The sequence below is a fragment of the Hordeum vulgare genome, chromosome 2H, assembly GCF_904849725.1.
Source record: "Hordeum vulgare subsp. vulgare chromosome 2H, MorexV3_pseudomolecules_assembly, whole genome shotgun sequence".
NCBI classification, from domain to species: domain Eukaryota; kingdom Viridiplantae; phylum Streptophyta; class Magnoliopsida; order Poales; family Poaceae; genus Hordeum; species Hordeum vulgare.
This window is the reverse complement of record NC_058519.1, coordinates 536047163-536074400: the sequence shown is the minus strand read 5'-3', so window position 1 is coordinate 536074400 and position 27238 is coordinate 536047163. Positions and strand designations below refer to the sequence as shown.

At 44.8% G+C, this 27238-nt stretch overlaps 1 protein-coding gene across 1 annotated transcript; it reads right to left on the bottom strand.

Moving 5' to 3' along the window:
• Positions 1-13015: 13015 nt before the first annotated feature.
• Positions 13016-14010, bottom strand: LOC123430451 (probable inactive receptor kinase At1g27190). Its single transcript, XM_045114323.1, has one exon. The coding sequence runs from the start codon at positions 13893-13895 to the stop codon at positions 13236-13238; it is 660 nt and encodes a 219-aa protein (XP_044970258.1). The 5' UTR covers positions 13896-14010; the 3' UTR covers positions 13016-13235.
• Between the last annotated feature and the right edge of the window lie 13228 nt (positions 14011-27238).

The following is a 27238-nucleotide window of genomic DNA, read 5'->3' as shown; positions in this document are numbered from 1 at the left end:
GGCCACCCCCTGGTCGAGCCTAGGGGCTTGTGGGCTCCCAGCTGGCCCTCTAGCTCCCTCTTTTGCTACAAGAAGGGTTTCGGTCTGGAAAAAAATAAGGAGGAGGCTTTTCGGAGGATTCGCCGCCGCCACGAGGCGGAACTTGAGTAGAACCAATCTAGAGCTCCGGCAGGACGATCCTGTCGGGGAAACTTCCCTCTCGGAGGGGGAAATCGTCGCCATCGTCATCACCAACACTCCTCTCATCGGAGGGGACTCGTCACCATCAACATCTTCATCAGCACCATCTCATCTCCAAACCCTAGTTCATCTCTTGTAACCAATCTCCGTCTCGCGACTCCGATTGGTACTTGTAAGGTTGCTAGTAGTGTTAATTACTCTTTGTAGTTGATGCTAGTTGGATTACTTGGTGGAAGAGTTTATGTTCAAATCCTTGATGCTACTCAATACCTCTCTGGTCATGAATATGATTTTGCTTTGTGAGTAGTTACTTTTGTTCCTGAGGACATGGGATGAGTCTTGCTATAAGTAGTCATGTGAATTTGGTATTCGTTCGATAATTTGATGTGTTCTATGTTGTTTTTCCTCTAGTGGTGTTATGTGAACGTCGACTACAAAACACTTCACCATTATTTGGGCCTACAGGAAGGCATTGGGAAGTAGTAAGTAGATGATGGGTTGCTAGAGTGACAGAAGCTTAAACCCTAGTTTAGGTGTTGCTTCGTAAGGAGCTGATTTGGATCCACTAGTTTAATGCTATGGTTAGACTTTGTCTTAATTCTTCTTTCGTAGTTGCGGATGCTTGCGAGAGGGGTTAATCATAAGTGGGATGCTTGTCCAAGTAAGGGCAGTACCCAAGCGTCGGTCCACCCACATATCAAACTATCAAAGTAACGAACACGAATCATATGAACATGATGAAAACTAGCTTGACAGAAATTCCCATGTGTCCTCGGGAGTGCTTTACCTCCTATAAGACTTTGTCCAGGCTTGCCCCTTGCTACAACAGGGATTGGGCCACTTTGCTGCACTGTTGCTACTTTTGTTACTTGTTGCTTGCTACGAATCTTCTCACCACACAACTACTTGTTACCGATAATTTCAGTGCTTGCAGATATTACCTTCCTGAAAACCACTTGTCAGATCCTTCTGATCCTCGTTGGGTTCGACACTCTTAATTATCGAAAGGAATACGATAGATCCCCTATACTTGTGGGTTATCAATGATCTACTCCTGCAGGGCTCCGCCCGAGCTCCACAGAAATCGGATCTAGAGGTAAAACTATGTGGTCCAGGGTTGAATTGCACGTGGCAAACGTTGTATCAAATCAGCCCTAAATCACCACTATATATAGGAGGGAGGGGGAGGGGCTTGCCTTGAGGGCCAAGCCCTCAAGGGTGCGCCGGCCAGGAGGAGAGGAGGAATCCTACTCCAATTATGATTGGAAAGTGGAGTCCTTCTCTTCCTTCCCACCTCCCCTTTTTTCTCTTTAGTTTTTCTTCTCTTGGCGCCAAGGCCTTCTTGGGCTGTCCCACCAGCCCACTAAGGGCTGGTGCGCCACCCTAAAGCCATTGGGCTCCCTTCAGCTGGGTTGCCCCCTCCCGGTGAACTTCCGGAACCCATTCGTCACTCCTGGTACAATGCCGGTAATGCCCAAAAACTTCCCGGTAACCAAATGAAACCATCCAATATATCAATCTTCGTTTCCGGACCATTCCGAAAACCCTCGTGATGTCCATGATATCATCCCAGACTCCGAACAACATTCGGTAACCACACATATAACTGAACTATGCTAAAACAGCATCGAACCTTAAGTGTGCAGACCCTGCGGGTTCAAGAACTATGTAGACATGCCCGAGGCACTCCTCGATCAATATCCAATAGCGGGACTTGGATGCCCATATTGGATCCTACATATTCACTGAAGATCTTATCGGTTGAACCTCAGTGTCAAGGATTCATATAATCCCGTATGTCATTCCCTTTGTCCTTCGATATGTTACTTGCCCGAGATTTGATCGTTGGTATCCGCATACCTATTTCAATCTCGTTACCGGCAAGTCTCTTTACTCGTTCTGTAATACAAGATCCCGTGACTTACACTTAGTCACATTGCTTGCAAGGCTTGTGTGTGATGTTGTATTACCTAGTGGGCCCTGAGATACCTCTCCGTCACACGGAGTGACAAATCCCAGTCTTGATCCATACTAACTCAACGGACACCTTTGGAGATACCTGTAGAGCACCTTTGTAGTCACCCAGTTACGTTGCGACGTTTGATGCACACAAGGTATTCCTCCAGTGCCAGTGAGTTATATGATCTCATGGTCATAGGAACAAATACTTGACACGTTGAAAACAATAGCAATAAAACGACACGATCAATATGCTACGTTCATAGTTTGGGTCTAGTCCATCACATGATTCTCCTAATGACGTGATCCACTTATCAAGTGACAACACTAGAACATAGTCAGAAAACCTTGACTATCCTTGATCAACTGGCTAGCCAACTAGAGGCTTGCTAGGGACATTGTTTTGTCTATGCATCCACACATGTATCTATGTTTTCATTCAATACAATTATAGCATGGATAATAAATGATGATCTTTAAACAAGAAATATAATAATAACTATTTATCATTGCCTCTAGGGCATATTTCCAACAGTCTCCCACTTGCACTAGAGTCAATAATCTAGTCCTCACATCGCCATGCGATTTACATTGTAATAAATTGAACACCCATACAATTCTGGTGTTGATCATGTTTTGCCCGTGTAAGAGGTTTAGTGAGCGGGTCTGCTACATTCAAATCCGTTGCACTTTGCAAATATTCATGTCCTCTCCTTCGACGTAGTCGCAAATGAGGTTGAAGCGTCGTTTGATGTGTCTGGTCTTCTTGTGAAACCTTGGTTCCTTTGATAAGGCAATGGCACCAGTGTTGTCACATAACAGAGTTATTGGATTTAGTGTGCTCGGCACAACTCCAAGATTTTTCATGAACTGCTTCATCAAAACACCATCCTTTGTTGCCCCCAAGGCAGCCATGTACTCCGCTTCACATGTAGAATCTGCTACGACGCTTTTCTTGGAACTGCACCAGCTTACCACACCCCCATTAAGAATAAATATGTATCTGGTTTGCGACTTAGAGTCATCCCGATCGGTGTCGAAACTTGCGTTGACGTAACCTATTACGATGAGCTCTTTGTCACCTCGATAAACGAGAAACATTTCCTTAGTCCTTTTCAGGTACTTCGGAATATTCTTGACCGCCGTCCAGTGATCCACTCTTGGATTACTCTGAAACATGCCTGCCATACTTATGGCCAAGCTGACGTCTAGTCAAGTGCACAACATTTCATACATGATAGAACCTACGGCTGAAGCGTAGGGGACGGAACTCATTTGTTCTCTATCTTCCACAGTTGCTGGGCACTGAGTCTTACTCAATTTTATACCTTGTAATACTGGCAAGAACCCTTTCTTGGACTAATCCATTTTGAACTTCTTCAAAACTTTATTAAGGTATGTACTTTGTGAAAGTCCTATCAGGCGTCTCGATCTATCCCTATAGATCTTAATGCCTAGAATGTAAGAAGCTTCTCCTAGGTCCTTCATAGAGAAGCTTTTATTCAAGTAATCCTTTATGCTCTCCAAAAACTCCACGTTGTTTCCAATCAGCAATATGTCATCCACATATAATATTAGAAACGCCACAGAGCTCCCACTCACTTTCTTGTAAATACAAGATTCTCCAACCACTTGTATAAACCCAAATGCTTTGATCGCCTCATCAAAGCACTTATTCCAACTCCGAGATGCTTGCACCAATCCATAAATGGATCGTTGGAGCTTGCACACTTTGTTAGCATTCTTTGGATCGACAAAACCTTCGGGTTGCATCATATACAACTCTTCCTTAAGAAAACCGTTAAGGAACGCTGTTTTGACATCCATCTACAAGATTTCATAATCGAAAAACGCAGCTATTGCTAACATGATTCGAACGGACTTAAGCATCGCTACCGGTGAGAATGTCTCATCGTAGTCAACTCCTTGAACTTGTGAAAAACCCTTTCCCAAAAGTCGAGCTTTATAAACGGTCACATTACCGTCTGCGTCCGTCTTCTTTTTAAAGATCCATTTGTTCTGAATAGCCTTGCGGCCTTCAGGTAGTACTTCCAAAGTCCACACTTTGTTCTCGTACATGGATCCTATCTCGGACTTCATGGCCTCCAACCATTTTTTGGAATTCGGGCCCACCATTGCTTCTTCATAATTCGCAGGTTCATTGTTGTCTAACAACATAACTGATAAGACAGGATTACCATACCACTCAGGAGCAGTACGTGATCTTGTCGACCTGCGACGTCTGATAGGAACTTGATCCGAAGTTTCGTGATCATCATCATCAATTTCCTCCTCAATGGCGCCGCAGCAACAGGGGTTTCCCCTTGCCCTGCGCCACCATCTAGAGGGATTAGAGGTTCGACAACCTCATCAAGTTCTATCTTCCTCCCACTCAATTCTTTCGAGAGAAACTCCTTCTCAAGAAAAGCTCCGTTTTTAGCAACAAACACTTTGCCCTCGGATTTGAGATAGAAGGTATACCCAACTGCCTCTTTTGGGTAACCTATGAAGACACACTTTTCCGCTTTGGGTTCCAGCTTTTCACGTTGAAGCTTTCTGACATAAGCATCACATCCCCAAACTTTAAGAAACGACAGTTTTTGTCTTTTGCCATACCACAGTTCGTATGGTGTCGTCTCAACGGATTTTGATGGTGCCCTATTTAAAGTGAATGCAGTTGTCTCTAATGCATAACCCCAAAATGATAACAGCAAATCGGTAAGAGACATCATAGATCGCACCATCTCTAATAAAGTACGATTACGACGTTCGGACACACCATTACGCTGTGGTGTTCCAGGCGGTGTCAACTGTGAAACAATTCCACATTGTCTCAAGTGTGCACCAAACTCGAAACTCAGATATTCACCCCCACGATTAGACCGTAGGAACTTGATCTTCTTGTTATGATGATTTTCAACTTCACTCTGAAATTGCTTGAACTTCTCAAACGTTTGAGACTTGTGTTTCATAAAGTAGACATAACCATTTCTACTCAAACCGTCAGTGAAGGTGAGAAAATAACGATATGTGTCGCGTGCCTCCACACTCATCGAACCGCATACATCGGTATGTATGATTTCCAACAAGTCACTTGCACGCTCCATTGTTTTGGAGAACGGAGTCTTAGTCATCTTTCCCATGAGGCATGGTTCGCACGTGTCAAGTGACTCCAAAAGTCCATCGGAATGGAGTTTCTTCATGCGCTTTACACCAATATGACCTAAGCGGCACTGCCACAAAAACATGGTGCTATCATTGTTAACTCTAACTCTTTTGGTCTCAATGTTATGTATATGTGTATTATCTCTATCAAGATTCAATATGAACAATCCTCTCACATTGGGTGCTTGACCATAAAAGATATTACTCATAGAAATAGAACAACCATTATTCTCTGGCTTAAACGAGTAACTGTCTCGCAATAAATAAGATCCAGACATAATGTTCATGCTTAATGCACGCACTAAATAACAATTATTTAAGTTCATAACTAATCCTGATGGTAACTGAAGTGAAACTGTGCCAACGATGATTGCATCAACCTTGGAACCATTTCCCATGTGCATCGTCACTTCATCCTTCGCCAGCCTTCGCTTATTCCGCAGTTCCTGTTTCGAGTTGCAAATATGAGCAACAGAACCGGTATCGAATACTCAGGCACTACTACAAGAGATGGTTAAGTACACAACAATAACATGTATATCGAATATACCTGATTTTTCCTGGGCCGCCTTCTTATCAGCCCAATACTTGGGGCAGTTGCGCTTCAAGTGACCCATACCCTTGCAATAGTAGCACTCTGTTTCGCGCTTAGGTCCAGCTTTGGGTTTCTTCGTCGGATTGGCAACAGGCTTGCCGCTCTTATTGGAATTCCCTTCTTTCCTTTGCCGTTTCTCTTGAAACTAGTGGTCTTATTCACCATCAACACTTGATGTTCTTTACGGAGTTCTGACTGTGTGACTTTCAGCATCGCGAATAACTCGTCGGGTGACTTGTTCATCCCTTGCATGTTATAGTTCAACACAAAGCTCTTGTAGCTTGATGGCGGTGATTGAAGAATTCTGTGAGTGATAGCCTCTTGCGGGAGTTCAATCCCAAGCTCAGCTAGACGGTTTGAGTACCCACACATTTTGAGCACATGTTCACTGACAGATGAATTCTCCTCCATCTTGCAAGCATGAAATTTATCAGAGGTCTCATACCTCTCGATCCGGGTGTTCCTCTGAAAGATAAACTTCAACTCCTGGAACATCTCAAATGCTCCATGATGCTCAAAGCGACGTTGAAGTCCCGGTTCTAAGCCATACAAGACTGCACATTGAACTACTAAGTAGTCCTCCTTACGTGTTAACAAGCGTTCTTAACATGTTTATTAGCCGTAGCGGGTGGTTCATCTCCTAGCGCAGCATTGAGGACATAATCCTTCTTCCCAGCTTGAGGAGCAACTTAAGATTATGAGCCCAGTCTACAAAATTGCTTCCATCATCTTTCAACTTAGCTCTCTCTAGGAACGTATTAAAATTCAGGGTGACTGTCGCATGAGCCGATCTACAACACAAATATTTCAAAGTGGACTTAGACTATGTTCAAGATAATTAGAGTTTAACTAATCAAATTAATTGCTAAACTTCCACTCAAAAAGTACATCTCTCTAGTCATTTGAGTGGTAGATGATCCAAATTCACTAACTCAAGTCCGATCATCACGTGAGTTGAGAATAATTTCAGTGGTAAGCATCTCTATGCTAATCATATCAACTATACGATTCATGCTCGACCTTTCGGTCTCATGTGTTCCGAGGCCATGTCTGCACATGCTAGGCTCGTGAAGCTTAACCCGAGTGTTCCGCGTGTGCAACTGTTTTGTACCCGTTGTATGTGAACATTGAGTCTATCACACCCGATCATCATGTGGTGTCTCGAAACGACGAACTGTAGCAACGGTGCACAGTCGGGGAGAACACAATTTTGTCTTGAAATTTTAGTGAGAGATCACCTTATAATGCTAACGTCGTTCTAAGCAAAATAAGGTGCATAAAAGGATTAACATCACATGCAATTCATAAGTGACATGATATGGCCATCATCATGTGCTTCTTGATGTCCATCACCAAAGCACCGGCACGATCTTCTTCTCACTGGCGCCACACCATGATCTCCATTATCATGATCTCCATCAATGTGTTGCCATCGAGGTTGTCATGCTACTTATGCTATTACTACTAAAGCTACGTCCTAGCAATATAATAAACGCATCTCCAAACACAAACGTTAGTTTAAAGACAACCATATGGCTCCTGTCGGTTGTCGTACCATCGACGTGCAAGTCGATATTAACTATTACAGCATGATCATCTCATACATCCAATATATCACGTCACGTCATTGGCCATATCATATCACAAGCAAACCCTGCAAAAACAAGTTCGACGACCTCTAATTTGTTGTTGCATGTTTTACGTGGCTGCTATGGGTATCTAGTATGATCGCATCTTACTTACGCAAAAACCACAATGGAGATGTGCAAATTGCAATTTAACTTCTCCAAGGACCGCCTCGATCAAAACCAATTCAACTAAAGTTGAAGAAACCGACACCCGCCAGTCATCTTTATGCAACGAGGTTGCATGTCAATCGATGAAACCAGTCTTCCGCAAGCGTACGAATAATGTCGGTCCGGGCCGCTTCAATCCAACAATACCGCCGAATCAAGAAAAGACTAAGGAGGGCAGCAAATCGAACATCACCATCCACAAAACCCTTTGTGTTCTACTCGAGATAACATCTACGCATGAACCTAGCTCATGATGCCACTGATGGGGATCATTGCATGGGAAACAAAAAATTTCCTACGCACACGAAGACCTATCATGGTGATGTCCATCTACGAGAGGAGATTTGGATCTATGTACCCTTGTAGATCGCATAGCAGGAAGCATTAAGAAACACGGTTGATGTAGTGGAATGTCTTCACGTCCCTCGACCCGCCCCACAAACCGTCCCGCGATCCGTCCCACGATCCGTTCCGATCTAGCGCCGAACGGACGACACCTCTGCGTTCAGCACACGTACAACTCGACGATGATCTCGGCCTTCTTGATCCAGCAAGCAAGACGGAGAAGTAGATGAGTTCTCCGGCAGCGTGACGACGCGCCGGTGGTGGTGATGATCTACTCCTGCAGGGCTCCGCCCGAGCTCCGCAGAAATCCGATCTAGAGGTAAAACTATGTGGTCTAGGGTTGAGTTGCACATGGCAAAAGTTGTCTCAAATCAGCCCTAAATCACCACTATATATAGGAGGGAGGGGGAGGAGGCTTGCCTTGAGGGCCAAGCCCTCAAGGGTGCGCCGGCCAGGAGGAGAGGAGGAATCCTACTCCGATTAGGATTGGAAAGTGGAGTCCTTCTCTTCCTTCGCACCTCCTTTTTTTCTCTTTGGTTTTTCTACTCTTGGCGCCAAGGCCTTCTTGGGCTGTCCCACCAGCCCACTAAGGGCTGGTGCGCCACCCTAAAGCCATTGGGATCCCTCCGGGTGGGTTTCCCCCATCCCGGTGAACTTCCGGAACCCATTCGTCACTCCCGCTACAATGTCGATAATGCGACAAAACTTTCCAGTAACCAAATGAAACCATCCTATATATCAATCTACGTTTCCGAACCATTCCGAAAACCCTCGTGATGTTTGTGATCTCATCCGGGACTCCGAACAACATTCGGTAACCACACATATAACTCAACTATACTAAAACATCATCGAACCTTAAGTGTGCAGACCCTGCGGGTTCGAGAACTATGTAGATATGCCCCGAGGCACTCCTCGGTCAATATCCAATAGCGGGACCTGGATGCCAATATTGGATCCTACATATTCTCCGAAGATCTTATCGGTTGAACCTCGGTGTCAAGGATTCATATAATCCCGTATGTCACTCCCTTTGTCCTTCGGTATGTTACTTGCCCGAGTTTTGATCGTCGGTATTCGCATACCTATTTAAATCTCGTTACCGGCAAGTCTCTTTACTCATTCTGTAATACAAGATCCCGTGACTTAGACTTAGTCACATTGCTTGCAAGGCATGTGTGTGATGTTATATTATCGAGTGGGCCCCGAGATACCTCTCCGTCACACGGAGTGACAAATCCCAATCTTGATCCATACTAACTCAACGGACACATTCGGAGATACATGTAGAGCACCTTTATAGTCACCCAGTTACGTTGTGACGTTTGATGCACACAAGGTATTCCTCCGGTGCCAATGAGTTATATGATCTCATGGTCATAGGAACAAATACTTGACACGCATAAAACTATAGCAATAAAACGACACGGTCAATATGCTACGTTCATAGTTTGGGTATAGTCCATCACATGATTCTCCTAATGATGTGATCCAGTTATCAAGTGACAACACTTGCACATAGTCAGAAAACCTTGACTATCCTTGATCAACTGGCTAGCCAACTAGAGGCTTTCTAGGGACATTGTTTTGTCTATGTATCCACACATGTATCTATGTTTTCATTCAATACAATTATAGCATGGATAATAAACGATTATCTTTAAACAGGAAATATAATAATAACTATTTAGCGTTGCCTCTAGGGCATATTTCCAACAGCACCACCATACAAAAGGTAATATATGTGGTAGAACAATGAACTCCTTGCTCTTGTGCTTCTAAAGATAGTCTCCTCAACACAAAATCACTCTCTCACAGAATAGGCATGGGTATGAGAGATTGATTTGGTGGAAAGCAACTTGGGGAGGATAGAGATCAAGTTTCAAATGATTGGAATGTAATATCTTGGTCTCAACACATGAGTACATGTCTCTCTCTTAGAAAATGGATCTGGCAATGAAGTGTGTGTTCTGAGTGCTTCCTCTTCAAATGAGAGGTAGCTGGAGGGGTATATATAGGAAGCACACAAAATCCAACCGTTACACCTAAAGTGGCAAACTCGGTGACACCGAAGTCATCAACTCGGTAGTACCGACTTTCACTAAAGGCATCAACTTTTAAATCTCGGTAGAATCGATATGCGAAACTAGGTGGCACCGAAAAGGTGGCTAACAGTCAGATGACCAAACTCAGTGACACTGATACTCAAACTCAGAAATTCTGATTTGTGTACCAAGGCAACAGAAAGTTGGTTACCCGAACTTATAGCACCGACATGGTTTCGGCTGCACCAATTGGTGGGAATGGCTAGGGTTCTGTGTGAGATCAAACTCATTGATGTCGAAATGGAAAAGTTGGTGGCACCGATTTTGTGTATGAAGATTTGGACATAATGGTTATGTGGAAAAATGACTCAGTATTTTTGGTGGCTAACTTTGAGCACTTGACTATTTTTGTGACTCAAAAGTGATTTCTCACAAATAAAAAATGAAGACTCTTCTAGCTTGAAGCTTGGGCCAATCCTATTCCTTCCTTGCATCTAAGGGGCATCTCCACATAAGCCTTTAGCCAATGATCTCTATGGACTATTCTGAAATATACTAGATAAAAGTGTTAGTCCAAGAGACAATGTATGTTGTCATGAATTATCAAAATCACCAAGGGAGCATATGTGCTTTCAGACATCAACGTTACATCTGTGCCCGTAGGGTCATCCACCCGGGCCAGAGGAAACAACTGCACAAGATCCCAACCGGTATGCTTCCTGACGTCCGCAATCTGTTCGACACAATGTCGGCCATGTACAATGACACGGCTTACCGTTTCATCATGAAGAACACCATCTTCAAAGGTGGTGTGGGTGGCAGTGTCGGTGGTGCGGCCTATGATCCCGATGAGGCCCAAAAGGAAGACGATCGTGGTCCCTTCATGCTTGTCCACAAGGGCACGCCCAGCACCTCGCTCAAGTCCATGGTGGCCCAGTTGCCCCCTTCATGCAAGTCCAAGATGGCATGGGTAGCACTTTCCTGCCCGCCCACAAGGAAGCTTTTGTTTTTTGCCGAAGAGCTCACCACCCAAGCCAATGCAAATAAGAATTGCCAAAGCATTCAGATGAGGACGTACACAAAGGACAAGGAGAAACTCAAGCTTGATGACTGATCTACGTCGAAGGACTCCATCTTTTTTTATGGCGGCAAGTGTGCCGGCACGGCTAGGCTGGTTCTCTCTGTATCGTTGTTTGTAGACCCTCACGCTGCCCCCGCCCTGGGCGACTCGGGGGCTTCCAACCCTAGGCGCCGCCGCCGCCCTTTCTTCCTCCCTCCTCGCCGCCGCCGGGTGCCGCCGCCGGGTGAAACCCGCGTGGCAGGCGGCGACGGCGGGGGGACTCCCTCTCCTGGCTCCCCTTCCTTCGCGGGCGGCGGATCTAGGCGGTTGATGGCGGTGTCCTGTGGCGATCACGGTCGGGCGCGAGAGGCCAGGCCTCGGCGAGCGGTGGCGGGGAGCGGGGCGCTCGATGGCGGCCCTCGACACGCGGTGACGGGCGCTGGGCTAGCAACGGTGCTCCGGCATGTGCAGGCGGTGGTGGCCCCTGTGCGCGGTTGGCGGCTCAATCTTTGACCAGGATGGCGCTGGGGGTGGCGGCGTCTGTGGTGGTGGTCCTCACTGGTTGCTGGTGGCCATGGTGTTGTTTGTCCTCGACCCCGATCTACTCCGATCTGCAGCGGATCCGGCCCCTGATGGCTTCTTGCTGGTCTTGGGTGCTGGCCTTGCAGATCCGGTGGTTGGAAGGGTTCCGAGGGAGTCCCTTGGTTGGTGCGGCGGCCACTCCGAAGGCAGCGCCTTTGGGTGTTGTTCCCCTTGTTGGAGGCTTCGGAGAGGATCCCCTTCCTTCCACCCCTCCCAGGAGCTCAGGTGAAAACCTCAGATCCACTTGTTCCAAGCGACGACGACACCGCCGTGGCGTTTTCCTTCTTGAAGGCGTTGCTCGGGGGCGGCTCAAGTGGCGGAGGAGGTGGCGGTGGTTCGATGTCGGCACATTTTGGCCAGCTTCATCTTGGAGGCTGTGACGTCAGCGGCGCTCGTCTCGTGAAGCAACGGCTTTGTTGTTTGCGTCATCAGGCTCGGGATGCTCCGGGGGAAACCCTAGATCTGGGTCTTCCTGGATCGAACGATGATGGCGTTTTATCGCCTTCCCTCCTGGGGGCATCGTTCTGGAGCAAGTGATGGCTGGAGGAATGATGGAGCGGTGCTTCATCTCACACATTGATACCGGCGGATATCGGCGGCATATTGCTGTGGGGACTCGGCGACCAATGCGTGAAGATGGACTCGCGCGGGAGGAGGTAGCTGTCTGGCGTCATGGTGACGTCGATGGCAGAGTGGCTACACAAGGTAGAAGCCTCAATATCTGCTCTGAAGACGGACCGGTGGAAGATGGCGGCGACAACACACGAGTGTGTGAGATCGGTTTTGTGCCCTAGACCCGGTATGTGGCAGATGGCCCGACCGACTCTGCTGGGGCTCCCGGTTTTTTATGTTAGGATTAGGTAGCTGGTCTGGATATGTGGCCCAGCTAGCACCCCTTCATCATATGAATAGAAGTAGCGACAGCTATTGCGAAGTTGGTGGATTCAGACATATTGTTGTAATACTTTATAATGTCCTCGAAAATAATCAATAAAATGACCGCGTGCATCTCCGAGATGCAGAGGCCGGGGTCATCCTTATTTTCTAAAAAAAATAGTGTGCCAGCATGTCTATAACTGAGATGGCGTGGTTGAACTTTTTTTTTTTGTCCGCATGTGTACCGATCGCAGACAAATGTGTTAACATGAATTATGCGGTGTTCTTAGTCTGGCATGTCCGCTGGAATGATTTTTAGCCGCGAGTCTTTTTTGAAGTTACAGATTGATTTCTGTGTTGACAAGAATAGAGCCGGCCGATTGAACTATAATAACAAGATCTAAATGGACAAAATACGTGTAAAGTGAGTCGTCCGTTTGAACGGCGCTTTGCAGGTGCTCTTACTTCTCACGTGATGTATATTTTTATTTATTTTGACGTAACAGCGGTAGTACAACATATACTTCTACGTTTATCTTCTGAGACTGGTGTATAAGAATGTTTGCTTTATTTATAAAGCCTAGTTCTATTGAAGTAATACTCTTGTGTGATTAAATTTCGTTGTCGATCTGCTAATCGCGGCCGCAGCGCGAGGATACAGGGCGTCCACACAGGCCCGGATTCCCGGAGAAGGATTCCTTGGGGAATGTCGCGCCGAGCTGGGGCGGGATCTGGCCGTCGAGCCGGTTCTCAGAGAGGTCGAGCGACTTGAGCCGCACCAGCCGCGACAGCGACGCGGGGATCTGGCCGGAGAAGTTGTTGTGGCTGAGCTTGAGGGAGTTGAGGAAGCGGCAGTTGACGAGCTCGGAGGGGAGCGGCCCGGAGAACCGGTTGCCGGAGAGGTCGAGGTTGACGAGGAAGGGCAGCCAGTCGCATAGCGCGGGCGGGATCGGCCCCTCGAGCGCGTTCTTGGAGAGGTCGAGCGAGGTGCTTGACCGGCAGTATTTTAGCGCGGAGGGGACGTTACCCTGGACGCCGAAGCCGGCGAGCGAGAGCTCGAGGACGCGCGACTCCTGCGGGTTCCAGCAGGTGATTCCGGGGAACTCGCAGACGGCGCCCGCCGAGGTGTTGCCGAAGGTCCACGACGAGAGGCGGCCGTCGGGGTCCTTGAGGGCGCTCTTGACGCCGTGTAAGCACCGTAGGTCGTCCTCCTGGGTCTCCGACGCCGACCCCGGCGTGGATAGCGCTAGCGGGAGGGCTAGAGCCAGGAGGAGGAGGAGCAAGGGAGACATGGCGGACTGGTGTTTTGGCGCCGCGCGGGAGAGAAGCGAGGAAGAAGGTGGAAGGGTCGGGGAGATTTGAAGCGACGAATAGCTCCGTAGTACTCCCTCATTTTTGTAGGGGAGACGCTAGGGATTAGACTACTGATCCCTGCTTCCCATCAGACCAGTAATTGGCCGTAGGATGGGATGTATCATGTTGGTCAGATGTGGTGGTACAACCCCATGCTTTGTGTGTTTGATTGTTTCATTAAAGAGTGTACCACGTTAATTACGGGATTTTCCCACTAATTACGTCTAATCAGTTTCTTAGTAAGTGCTTGTGATTTTCTTCCAACAAACAAATATCTATAAATACAATTATTTTTGTCAATGAATTATTTTTGCAGTGCAACATGTTTTTTATTGTGATTTGCTTCCAACAAAGATACATATATAAAACTATTTTTTTGCAGATGTGAATTCTTCAGGGTAAGGTTGCACGGAAACCTTACTTTTTTATTTATGAAGCATCCTTTTATGTTGTCATGAAAAGATATTATTCGACAGTATGATACAAATCATTTTATTTTCTATCTATGGAAGCATTATTTTCACGATATGGTAGCATTTTTTAGTTGCTTTGGAAGCGTTACTTGGTGTGCCAAAAATAATATTCACATTTTGGAGAACATTTTCTTTGCAAAAGTAATTGTCTCGAAGCAGAAAAGAAGAATATACACTGCCACAAAGTAAAGAATTTACACATTTGGCCGAACCTTTTGCTGTATGTAATGGTTTATTTGGCTTTCAGGCATCAAAATACTGTTTCCACCAAGTAACAAATGCAAATACAAATACAGAGTAAACATTTTGCTTCCATAATAGGAAAATGAAGTTTCCAACACAATAAATCACGCTTCATTATCCATAGATATTTTTCTCTAAGCAACCGAGGGCGCCTATGGTTGTTTGCTTTCAAGCTCATGACCATAATACTCGGCATTGAGATGCTTGATCACACGCTGCATGTTAGGGCCAGAATCGACCATTAGCAAAGCATGTTTTTCCGCTTCCGTCAACCTTGCAGAAATTTAGGCCCTAAAAAAATCTTGCATAAATTTAGAAGTATGAGTTGTCTCATGTGTATAGAAAGATGATTCTTATGATACAATATACAAAGCATGGAAATGAAGCAAACTGAACGAAATGTAGAAGCACGGTGTGAAACATATGAAGCATAACTATATATGTGGCATATGAAACTTGTACACCACGAAGAAAAGTATGGTTCATAGGAATCATGAAATTTTTAAATGCGTCATATGCATAAAATCTCAACATAATATCTACATGGTGGATGCACATATATTTCTTTCTAAATGGGAATACAAAAGATTTATATGTAGTGGTTCAAACTAATTCTAACTTTCTTGTGCATAATATATGTGAAATTCCGGAAGCATGATTTAGTTTTCAATTAAGAAAACATGTGACATCTGCAAACATACATCAGACATGCGGATCAAGCAAAACTAAACTCATTGTAGAATGAGTTAGAAATGTATGAGGCGGACTAGACTCGGTAAGCGCTAGTATGATAAATATGAAGCTAGCTGATATGGATGTTCGATGCAAAAATACAATATGTATGAAGCATGGTATGAATGATGAGAATCAGAACTTAATTAGATTCGTACAACCTGCCACATGTGGTACCAGCAAAATGTATGTGACGACGCTCCAGCGAGGTCGACTGCATGCCACGACTGCAAGAGGAGCAGGGTCCGATCTTGGTGAACATAAAAATGAATTTGTAGTTTGCAAGATCGTGGACGAGCAGTTCGTCGGCCCGTCCCCGTCCTGCCACCGGGCTTGATGGCGCACCATCGACGTGGAGAGGAGGCCGGGGCGGCGAAGGGGAACGACAATGACGACGCTGAGGAGGGACAGGTACGCGAGAGATAGGAACCGGGTGAGGTGAGTTGGTTAGGGATTCTGGGGCAATTAATTCGGGACAAGGAGTGATTAGGGGAGAGCGTGGATGCAAAAATTAGGGAAGTACTTTAAAAAGTTGGCACAGGAATTTTACTGCGTCCCCAGCCATGAGATCCAACATGGATCAATGGCACGTGGCCCGTCTGACGACTATCCTCTGATCAGACGTCTGAAGGTTAGTTTTTCCCTTTTTTTTATATTTCTTTTTTGTGGAAACAAAGACTGGGTCAGCGCTGAGGTGGTGATTGCTTGGCAGCTTGGGCCATGCGCCCATGCCTGCTGCCGTTGCCGGATAAGCAACGCGGATTGGCATTGGTCAAGGTACCGTAATCTAGCGACATCTCAAAGTTTGAGTTGGGTGCACTTGTGTTTAACTATATGTTAACTGCATATATCCGTATTTTCTCCGTTCATGAATAAATGTACCTCCAACTTTTACCGTAAGTTCAAATTTTAAAACTTTGATAAACTTTATGAAAAAAGTAACGCATTTATAACACTAAATTAGTATCAATAAATCTGTTTTAAAATATACTTTTGTAATATACCAAGTTGATGTCATACTTCCTCCGTTTCTTTTTAGTTTGCATATAAAATTTGGACAAAACCAATCTTTATAAAGCTTATTAAGTTTATAGAAATATATCAGCATTCATAGTATGAAATCGATATTATCGGATGCATTATCAAATTAACTTCCATGACATATAACTTGACTATTATAGTTGTTGATATTTTTTATATAAATTTGATCAAACTTTGTTAGCTTGACTTTGACCAAATTTTATATGCAAAAGTAAAAAAAAGGAGGAAGTTTATGTTACTAATCTTTTCTATATACTCCATCAGTTTTTATTTACTCAGCATATTAGCTTTGATTGAAGTCAAACTTTATAAAATTTGATTAAGTTTGTAAAAAGCAATATGAATATTTATAGCAACAAATTTTATAATGTGAAAATATCTGCAATGATGAATCCAATGGTATATTTTCCACAAGCTTGTTAAAAGCATATAAAGTTTAACTTTAGACAAACCTAATATGTGGGGTAAATAAAAAAGGAGGGAGTAGTTGGTCAAAAATTTAAAACATAGACTTGGGACAAAAGGTAGATATACACTTATTCATGGATGGGGGAGTATGTATAGAGCTTTGACATCACTAGTTTCCATTCGTATCGCTTCATTGGTCTTGGGTCAGGGGCACGTTGTGTGTGCATTTCTCATTTGATTATAATAATGATATTTTTTACAAGAAAATGCTATGTACGGACTATAATGCTTTACATGTGGTTAGTCGTTTGCTTATACTGCCATTATTTCAAAATACACGAAAAACTACAAAGTATGCACCAAACTTCTCTATATTTCACTTTAAAACAGACCGCAACAACCTAAGAATTACACGCCCGAATGATACGAGATGGTGTGGGAGCACTCTGAGCCGATCCTAAGATATGTGGCAAACGCAAACGCACGCGAGTACGTGTAGCACCGAAAGTACTACACACCCCCATGCTACGACCTAGCACAGCTAAGCTACACGACAACGCCCCCAAGAGGGAATACGACGCCGAGTGTCGTCGTTGTCGAGTCCATACAGACAAAGGTCTTCACCCGGGACTCGGGCACAAGCAGAAGAACCACAACGACGTCTTCAAGAAGAGCGCGGCACCCGCGGGTGTCGCCGTCGTCGGAGCCATGGCACAAAGCTTTCACTTGGCAACTCACCCATGCCCCCACGAGGTCGCCAAGAGGAGCGCGGCGGAGTCGACACCCGAGACCTGGATCAGGAAGCCACCCATCCAAAGAAAGAGTGTGTCCGAGCCACCCATCGCCACCCCTCCCGTTGCCTACACAACCCGGAGAGGAACCATCACTAACGCAATGATGCGTGCCGGAGATCAACCATGCGGCCCGCCATTCGGGGCCGCTGCGTCGGCGTCCCTGTCGCGAGATATCGTGTGACGCCCACGTCACAAGGCACACGACCACAAATAGGAACAGCGATGACACTTCATCGCCTCCTAGCCCGGCATCAGTCCGTGAAACTCGGTAGGCGCATCCATCATAGGAGGCACCTACACCTGCATCGCTAGCTCGTGTCAAGTGGATTGGGGGGACACGACTCTGAGACTATCAATGACCGGCGGCGAATCTGGCCCAAGCCAATGGCCAGGCAAGCTCACACGACGCCATTTCCATGGCTACCAACATCGCTCCACGTACCTACGCACCGCAAATCCTCTTGGGGAACGACGCATGGGAAACAAAAATTTTCCTTCCCTCACCAAAATCAATCTATGGAGACTAACGTCTACGAGAGGGGCGTGCATCTACATACCCCAGTAGATCGCTAAGGGAAGCGTATATAACGCGGTTGATGCAGTCGAACGTCTTTGCAATCCATCCCACGATCCCATCACGATCCGTCCTGATCTAGTGTCGAACATACGACACCTCCGCGTTCAACACATATACAACTCGATGATGTCTCCGCCTCCTTGATCCAACAAGTGAGAGCGGAGTGGTAGATGATTTCTCTGGCACCACGACGGCGTGGCGATGATTGTGGTGGAGCTGTCCCAGCAAGGCTTCACCAAGCACTACCATGACGAACTAGAGGAAAAGGTTGATTTAGAGGGAGAGGGAGAGGTTGCGCCGTGGCTTGTATTGCTGCAGCCCTCCATCCCCTCACCTATATATAGGAGGAGAGGAGGAGGGAGGCTCCCTAGGGTTTCCCCTAGAGGTGGCCCCCCGAGGGAAGTGGGGCGACTCCCCTCTTGGCCCAACCCTAGCCCTAGCCGCATGGGCCTTAGGTGGGAGGGCAGCCAGCCCACCAAGGGCTGGTGCGCCCCCTCTCACAGTCCATGGGGCCCTCCAGGGTAGGTGGACCCTCCTGGTGGACCCTCGGTACACTTCCGGTACTCCCGTCACAAAACCGGTAAGTCCCGACACTTCTGCATTACCCGAATACCAACTTCCCATATATCAATATTTACCTCTGAACCATTCTGGAGCTCCTCGTGACGTCCGAGATCTCATCTGGGACTCCGAAGAACTTTTGGTTACCATCATCCATAACTCATTAGTATTAAATCGTCACCGAACCTTAAGTGTGAACACCTGCGGGTTCGAGAACTATGCACACATGACCGAGACACTCTCCGGTCAATAACCAATAGCGGGACCTGGATGCCCATATTGGCTCCTACATATTCTACGAAGATCTTTATCGGTCGAACCACGATGTCAAGGATTCAATCAATCTCGTAGATTGTTCCCTTTGTCTATCAGTATGTTACTTGCCCGAGATTCGATCGTCGGTATCTGTATACCAAGTTCAATCTCGTTACGGGCAAGTCTCTTTACTCGTTTTGTAATACCAAATCCCATGGCTAACTCTTTAGTCACATTTCTTGCAAGCTTGTTGTGATGTTGTATTACCGAGTAGGCCTTGAGATACCTCTCTGTCACACGGAGTGAAAAAACCGAGTCTTGATCCATGCCAACTCAACATACACCCTCGGAGATACCTATAGACCATCTTTATAGTCACCCTGTTACGTTGCGATGTTTGATACACACAAGGTAGTCCTCCGGTGTTAGTGAGTTGCATGATCTCATGGTCATAGGAACAGATACTTGACATGCACAAAACAATAGCAATAAACTTACACGATCATATTCTACGTTCATAGTTTGGGTCTTGTCCATCACACCATTCTCCTAATGATGTGATCATGTTATCAAATGACAACTCATGTCTATGGATAGGAAACCTTGACCATCTTTGATCAATGAGCTAGTCCTTTAGAGGCTCACTAGGGACAGTGTGTTATCTATGTACCCACACATGTATTTGAGTTTCCAATCAATGCAATTCTAGGATGGATAATAAATGATTATCATGAACAAGGAAATATAATAATAACTATTTTATTATTGCCTCTAGGTCATATTTCCAACAGTCTCCCACTTGCACTAGAGTCAATAATCTAGTTCACATCACCATGTGATTAACACCCAATAAGGTATTGGGATTTGATCATGTTTTGCTTGTGAGAGAGTTTTTAGTCAACCGATCGGAAACATCGAGAAACATGTGTACTTTGCAAATCTCTATATCATACTTTAGATACTACTACCATGCTTCACTTGGAACAATTCCAAGTGACTGCTCCACTATACGTATCCGGTTTGCTACTGAGAGTGGTCCGGTTTGGTGTCAAAGCTTGCATCGACGTAACCTTTATGGTGAACTCTTTTATCACCTCCATAATCGAGAAAAGATTTCCTTAGTCCTCTAGTTACTAAGGATAACTTTGACCGTTGTACACTAATCCATTCCTTGATCACTTTTGTATCCCTTGACAAACTCATGTCAAGGCACACACCAGGTGCGGTACACAACCTCACACACTATAGAGCCTATGTCTAATGCATAGGGGACGACCTTCGTGCTTTCTCTTTCTTCTACCATGGTCGGGCTTTGAGTCTTACCCAAACTCACAGTTACAACACAGCCAATAACTCCTTCTTTGACCAATCTATTTTGAACTCCTTCAAAATCTTGTCAAGGTCTGTATTCATTGAAAGTTTTATCAAGCGTCTTGATCTATTTCTACAGATCTTGATGTCCAATGTTCAAGTAGCTTAATCCAGGTTTTCCTTGAAAAACTCCTTTTAAAAAACCCTCTATGCTTTCCAAAAACTCTACGTCGTTTCCAATCAACAATATGTAAACCATATATACTTATCAGAAATTCTATTGTGCTCCCACTGACTTTCTTGTCAATACAAGTTTCTCATAAACTTTGTATAAACCCAAAAGCTTTGATCATCACATCAAAGCATATATTCCAACTCCGAGATGCTTGCTCCAGTCCATAGAAGGACCGCTGGATCTTGCATACTTGTTAGCATCCTTAGGATCGACAAAACCTTCTAGTTGTATCACATACAACCTTTCCTCAAGGAAACAATGTTTTGACATCCATATGCAATATTTCATAATCGAAAAATGCAACAACTGCTAACATAATTCCAACAGACTTTAGCATCGGTACGGGTGAGAAAGTCTCATCGTAGTCAACTCCTTGAACTTGTTGGAAACCTCTTTGCGACAAGTCGAGCTTTCTAAATGGTGACATTTACCATCATCGTTTGTCTTTCTTTTAAAGATTCATTTGTACTTAACAGCCTTACGACCATCAAGTAGTTCTTCCAAAGTCTACACTTTGTTTTCATATATGGATCCTTTCTCGGATTGTATGGCCTCGAGCCATTCGTTGGAATCCGGGCCCACCATCGCTTCTCCATAGCTCGTAGGTTCATTGTTGTCTAACAACATGACTTCCAAGACACGATTACCGTACCACTCTGGAGTAGTACATGTCATTGTCGACCTGCGAGGTTTGGTAGTAACTTGATCTGAAGCTTCATGATCACCATCTTCAGCTTCCACTTCAACTGTGTAGGTGCTATAGGAACATCGTCTTGCGCCCTTCTACTCTGTGGTTGAAGTGATGGTTTAAAAACCTCATCAAGTTCCACCATCCTCCCACTCAATTCTTTCGAGAGAAACTCTTTCTCGAGACAGGACCCGTTTAGCAACAAACACTTTCCCTTTGAGTCTAAGATAGGAGGTATACCCAACTGTTTTGGGTATCCTATGAAGATGCATTTATCCTCTTTGGGTTTGAGTTTATCAGGCCAAAGCCTTTTGACATAAGCATCATAGCCCCAAACTTTAAGAAACGACATCTTAGGTTTCTTGCCAAACCATAGTTCATACGGTGTCATCTCAAAGGAATTGTTTGGTGCCCTATTTAAAGTGAACGTGGTTGTCTCTAATGCATAACCACAAAACAATAGTGGTAAATCGATAAGAGACATCATAGTATGCACCATATCCAATAGGGCGTTTAGACACACCATCACACTATGGTGTTCCAGGTGGCATGAGTTGTGAACCAATTTCCACATTGTCTTAAATGTATACCAAACTCGCAACTCAGATATTCACCTCTACCAACATATCGTAGACATTTCATCCTCTTGACATGACGATCTTCAACTTCACTCTGAAATTGTTTGAACTTTTCAATATTTCAGACTCGGGATTCATCAAGTAAATACACATGTATGTACTCAATCATCTGTGAAGTAAGAACATAACGATACCCACTACGCGCTTGAGCACTCATTCGATTGCATACATCAAAATGTATTATTTCCAATAAGTCACTTGCTCGTTCCATCTCATTGGAAGACGAGGCCTTCGGTCATATTGCCCATGTGGCACGTTTTGCATGTCCCAAATGATGCAAAATCAAGTGATTCCAAAGTTCCATCAGCATGGAGTTTCTTCATGCATTTTACACCAATAGGCATGGTTTGCATGTCTGAAACGATTCAAAATTGAGTGAGTCCAAAGATCCATCAGCATGGAGTTTCTTCATGCATTGTATACAAATATGACGTAAGCGGTAGTGCCACAAGTAAGTGGTACTATCATTACTAACTTTGTATCTTTTCGCATCTATATTATGAACATGCGTACTACTACGATCGTGATTCAATAAACCATTTACATTGGGTGCATGACCATTGAAGGTATTATTCATCCAAACACAATAACCATTATTTTCTGACTTAAATGAATAAACGCATTGCAATAAACATGATCTAATCATGTTCATGCCCATCGCAAACACCAAATAACATTTATTTAGGTTCAACACTAATCCCGAAGGTAGAGAGAGCGTGCGATGGTGATCACAACAACCTTGGAAATACTTCCAACACACATCGTCACCACGCCTTTAGCTAGTATTTGTATATTTCGTAGCTTTTATTTCGAGTTACCAATACTAACAACTAAACCGGTATCTAATACCAGGTGCTACTAGGAGTACTAGTAATATAATTCTGTTAACGTTGTGAGCCTTCTTATCTACCAAGTATCTAGGGCAGTACCGCTTCAGTGACCGTTCCCCTCATAATAGAAGCACTTAGTCTTGGGTTTGGGTTTAGCCTTGGATTTCTTCATTGCAGCGACAACCGACTTGGCATTCTTGAAGTTTCCCTTCTTGGCCTTGCCCTTCTTGAAACTAGTGGTTTTACTAACCATCAACACTTGATGCTCCCTCTTGGTTTCTACCTTCGCGGTGTCAAACATCACGAATAGCTCAGCGATCATCTTCTTCATCCCTGGTATGCTATAGTTCATCACGAAGCTGAGTAGCTTGGTGGCAGTGAATTAGAGAACTATGTCAATCACTACCTCATCTTGAAGATCAACTCCCACTTGATTCAAGCGATTCCAGCACCGAGACAATCTGAGCACATGCTCACCGATTGAGCTTTTCTCCTTCATTTTGCAGGCAAAGAATCTTGTCGGAGGTCTCGTACCTCTCAACATGGGCACGATCCTGAAATCCTAATTTTAGCTCTTGGAACATCTCATATGTTCCGTGACGTTCAAAATGTTTTGGAGCCTCAATTCTAAGCCGTAAAGCATGACTCACTGAACTATCATGTAGTCATCAAAATGTGTCTGTGAGATGTTCGCAACATCTACACGCGATGATTGAGGAAAGAGCACACCAATCGATGCATTAAGGGCATAAGCCTGCTGTGCAGCAATGAGGACAATCCTGAGTTTACGAACCCAGTCTGCATAATTGCTACTATCATCTTTCAACTTAGTTTTCTCTAGGAACGTAAAAATACAGGGGAACTATAGCGCAAGCTATTTATCTACAACATAATTTGCAAAGACATTTTGAATATGTTCATGATAATGAGTTCAATTAATCATATTACTTAAGAACTCCCACTCAACTTGATATATGCAAAGTTGTCCCTGTCTTTCGATGAGATGGTGTTTATCGTTTTTGGTGGAGTAGACTTTGACGATCCGACTATGAACGTGTGAGGACGTCGCGCCTTAGCAATCGCTAAACCAACTCCGAGAGGTTATTGACCACGCTGGAGCATGCTCAACCTGACCATGAGAGTTTGTTTCCTACACGCAAACAAAGAACAAGCAAGAAACTAAGATTGCAATATGGATATCGCGAATATAAGAGGAAAGCTTTATTAATGAAAGTGGGCTTGTGTGACGCCTTTGTGTGGTCGTGGAACACAAACAAAGAACGCAAAGTTGCAGCTATGGTGAACTTGTAATATAAAAAAAACCGAAGTCTAAATGGCGCCCTAAGGGTTGTATATATCGGGGAATAGAGGAGGAATTTCGTGACCCCTTGGAGGAGGGGTCCGAAACCGACACTAACTCAGTTTTCCCACACATACGGACTCTAAAAATTGTCTATAATGTGGTATTTCGAAATGGCCGTGGCCCAAATATAAGGTGGTGCAGCACCTATAATAGCCTATGGACATAATTTATAAAGTGGCGTCTTGAATATTTTGTCCAAGCCTTCATTCCCTCCTCATGGTGGCTTCAAAGTGTGAAAATCACCACTAGAAGCTCCATCGTTCTTTCCCTCGCATGCACCTTCTGCTCCATGCTTGATCCCACTCCAACGGATATCCTTCTTGTCTGTGGTAGGTCCTTCATTCATAAGTACACAAAAAGTATCTAACTTAGGCAACATCGTATGTTCATGAACATTAGAAGGATTTCTAAGAAACGGAAGTACATGGTAATTCAATTGTCGTGCGTGAGCTCTAGTAATCGGTCGAGTATGTATAGCAGCTGGGGTTGTGGGTGTAACAGTGGTGTTGATGTCCTCATCATCCTCCCCTTCTTGAACCGAAGTCATCCTCGACGGAAGCTCATCTTCCTCGCCCAAATATGGCTTCAAATCTGCAATGTTAAAAGTGGCACTAACCCCAAAATCTGCACGCAACTCAAGTCTATATGCATTATCATTTATTTTCTCTAATACCTTGAAAGGACCATCAGCACATGGCATTAGCTTTGACTTGCACAAATCAGGAAACCTAGTGTTAGAGCATATTTCTCTGTATGTGGTTTTGGTAATTGATGACAATCCCTATGGACTAATGGCTGCCTTAAGTTATATTCGAAGGATTTGTCCATAGGCACTTCTTGAAGTCCATCTGTTGGTTTCAAGGAGTTTATATGATGACCAAGGTGGTATTCAAGGTATTATCCAAAGAATGGTCATAAAGACACAAGGTTGATCAAGACTAAGACAAAGAGTAAATCAAGTTGATCAACACACAAAGAGTACAAGATGTATCGAGAGGGATCAAGTGATCCCATGGTGCATTTCCATGGGCTTGCGTCAAGAGGAAGATCTCATACAACCCATGTAGGATGACGTTAAGTGGTGATTGTAATCAAGACTGTGGTGTGCAAGTTCAAGTGCACCATCACAAAGATATGTTGAAGATGTGCCGAAGAGTGGCTCACCCATAATACGTATGGGGGAGCAACCAACTAGTCTCCGTCAAACCAACGCAATCAAGAAAGGTTGTCCATATTGAGGAAGCCAAGATCATCATCATCTAGCTCAAGAGGACTAGACGCTAGGTATAGGTTTGCCCTTGATAGGTTTTTCTATTTTAGGATAGATTGTCGTACTGTCAAAGGGGGCTCTCAAGTGAGTAGCTTGATCATATCGTTCGTTGAGAGCCTAAACCATTTGTATCCATGCATCATATTTCTTGGTTCTTGTTTACTGTTTCTCTTTGTGAGTAGTAGAGCTTATGGTAATCTTCATGACAAGCTCGAGTTCATCAAAAACAAAGTCCATACGCATCTTCTATGATGTTTTCGATGTCTGAAGTTTTTGTCGGCTCTTGTTTCATAGAGGTTTCACATCTCTGTATCTTTGGCATTTTTATAACTGCATGTTCTTCATATAGTACTTGTCATGTGCTACCCAACGATCTTGAGTTTGCTCAATTCGAAGCTCATTTGCAGAAGTTATGTCAGTTCTGGTATTTCATGTTCTCTTCTTGACTGGCCGGTTGTACCATTGCCATGGGCGGTTGTACTGCTCAACCCCTGGGCGGTTGTACGGGCCTAGCACCGGTCCACAACTGGTCACGACTCTGTTTAGCTGCGGTAGTTGGGCGGTGGTGGCCCGGTTGTACTGCTATATTAGATATAGCCGGTACCACCGGTGTTCCAAGGAGTTGTACCGCTTGGGACTTGGCCACGCCCACCGGCCAAGTCTCTGTTTTGGACCGGTTGTTGGGTGGTGGCTGTCCGGTTGTACTGTTATATTACTTTGACACGTTGTGCCGCCCACATCATCGATTGTACCGCCCTTGTGTTATTCTGCACATAACAGGCAGATTTGTGGGGACCTATTTAAGGGGGTCTTCTTCCCCCGATGGTTCCTCATCTATTGAGATTGTTTTCGCCCCCATTGCTAACCTTCTTAGAGCTTTCTAACTCTCAATCCCTCCAATGATTCTTGCTTCTCTTTGAGGATAAGAGAGAGGAGATCTAGATCCACATTTCCACCAATCACTTTCTCCTCTAAGTGAGGGGAACCCGTTGTATCTAGTTCTTGGAGTTCTTGGTGTTCTTATTTTTTCTTCCTCTCATTTTCCACCATAGCATTAGTTGTTGTGGTGGGATTTGGGAGTGAAGGACTTGGGCACTCCGTGTGCCCTTGCCATTGCATTTTGTGTATAGGTTTGAGTTCTCCACGGTGATACGTGGAAATGAAGTTTGAATCTTATTACCCTTTGGTACTTCGTACCCTAGAGATTGTTCTTCATGGATGCTTTGGTGTCCTAGAAGCTTGGTTGTGCCTCGGATCTCAATCATTGTTGTGTAAAGCTCTGTACAAGTGTCAGGGTCTCCAATGAAGTTGTGGAGATTGCCCCGAGCATTTGTGGTCACCTCGAAGCCATATGCCATTGTGGTTAAGCTTCGTGGTGTTGTTGGGAGCCTCCAACTAAGTTGTGGAGATTGCCCCAACCTTGCTTGTACGGGCTCGGTGACCGCCCTCAAGGTTCCCCTAGTGGAATCACGACATCTTGCATTGTGCGTGGGCGTGAGGAGATTACGGTGGCCTTAGTGGCATCTTGGGGAGAATTGTGCCTCCACACCTCTCCAAACGGAGATTAGCATCCGCAAGGGTGTGAACTTTGGGATACATCGTCGTCTTCGCGTGCCTCGGTTATCTCTTACACGAGTTCTCTACTTATGCACTTTACTTTGTGAGAGCCATATTGATAACCTATCAAGGGCAAACCTTTGCCTTGCACATAGTCCACTTGATCTAGATGATGACGATCTTGTCCTCCTTAAGATGGACCACCTTTCTTGATAGCACCGGCTTGATGAAGACTAGTAGATTGCTCCCCCATACTCCACTATGGTTGAGCCACTCTTCAGCGCATCTTCACAAGTCCATTGTCAC

What these genes read in the sequence shown, in the direction of transcription:
- LOC123430451 (XM_045114323.1), bottom strand. Translation starts at nt 13,895, where the DNA reads ATGTCTCCCTTGCTCCTCCTCCTCCTGGCTCTAGCCCTCCCGCTAGCG.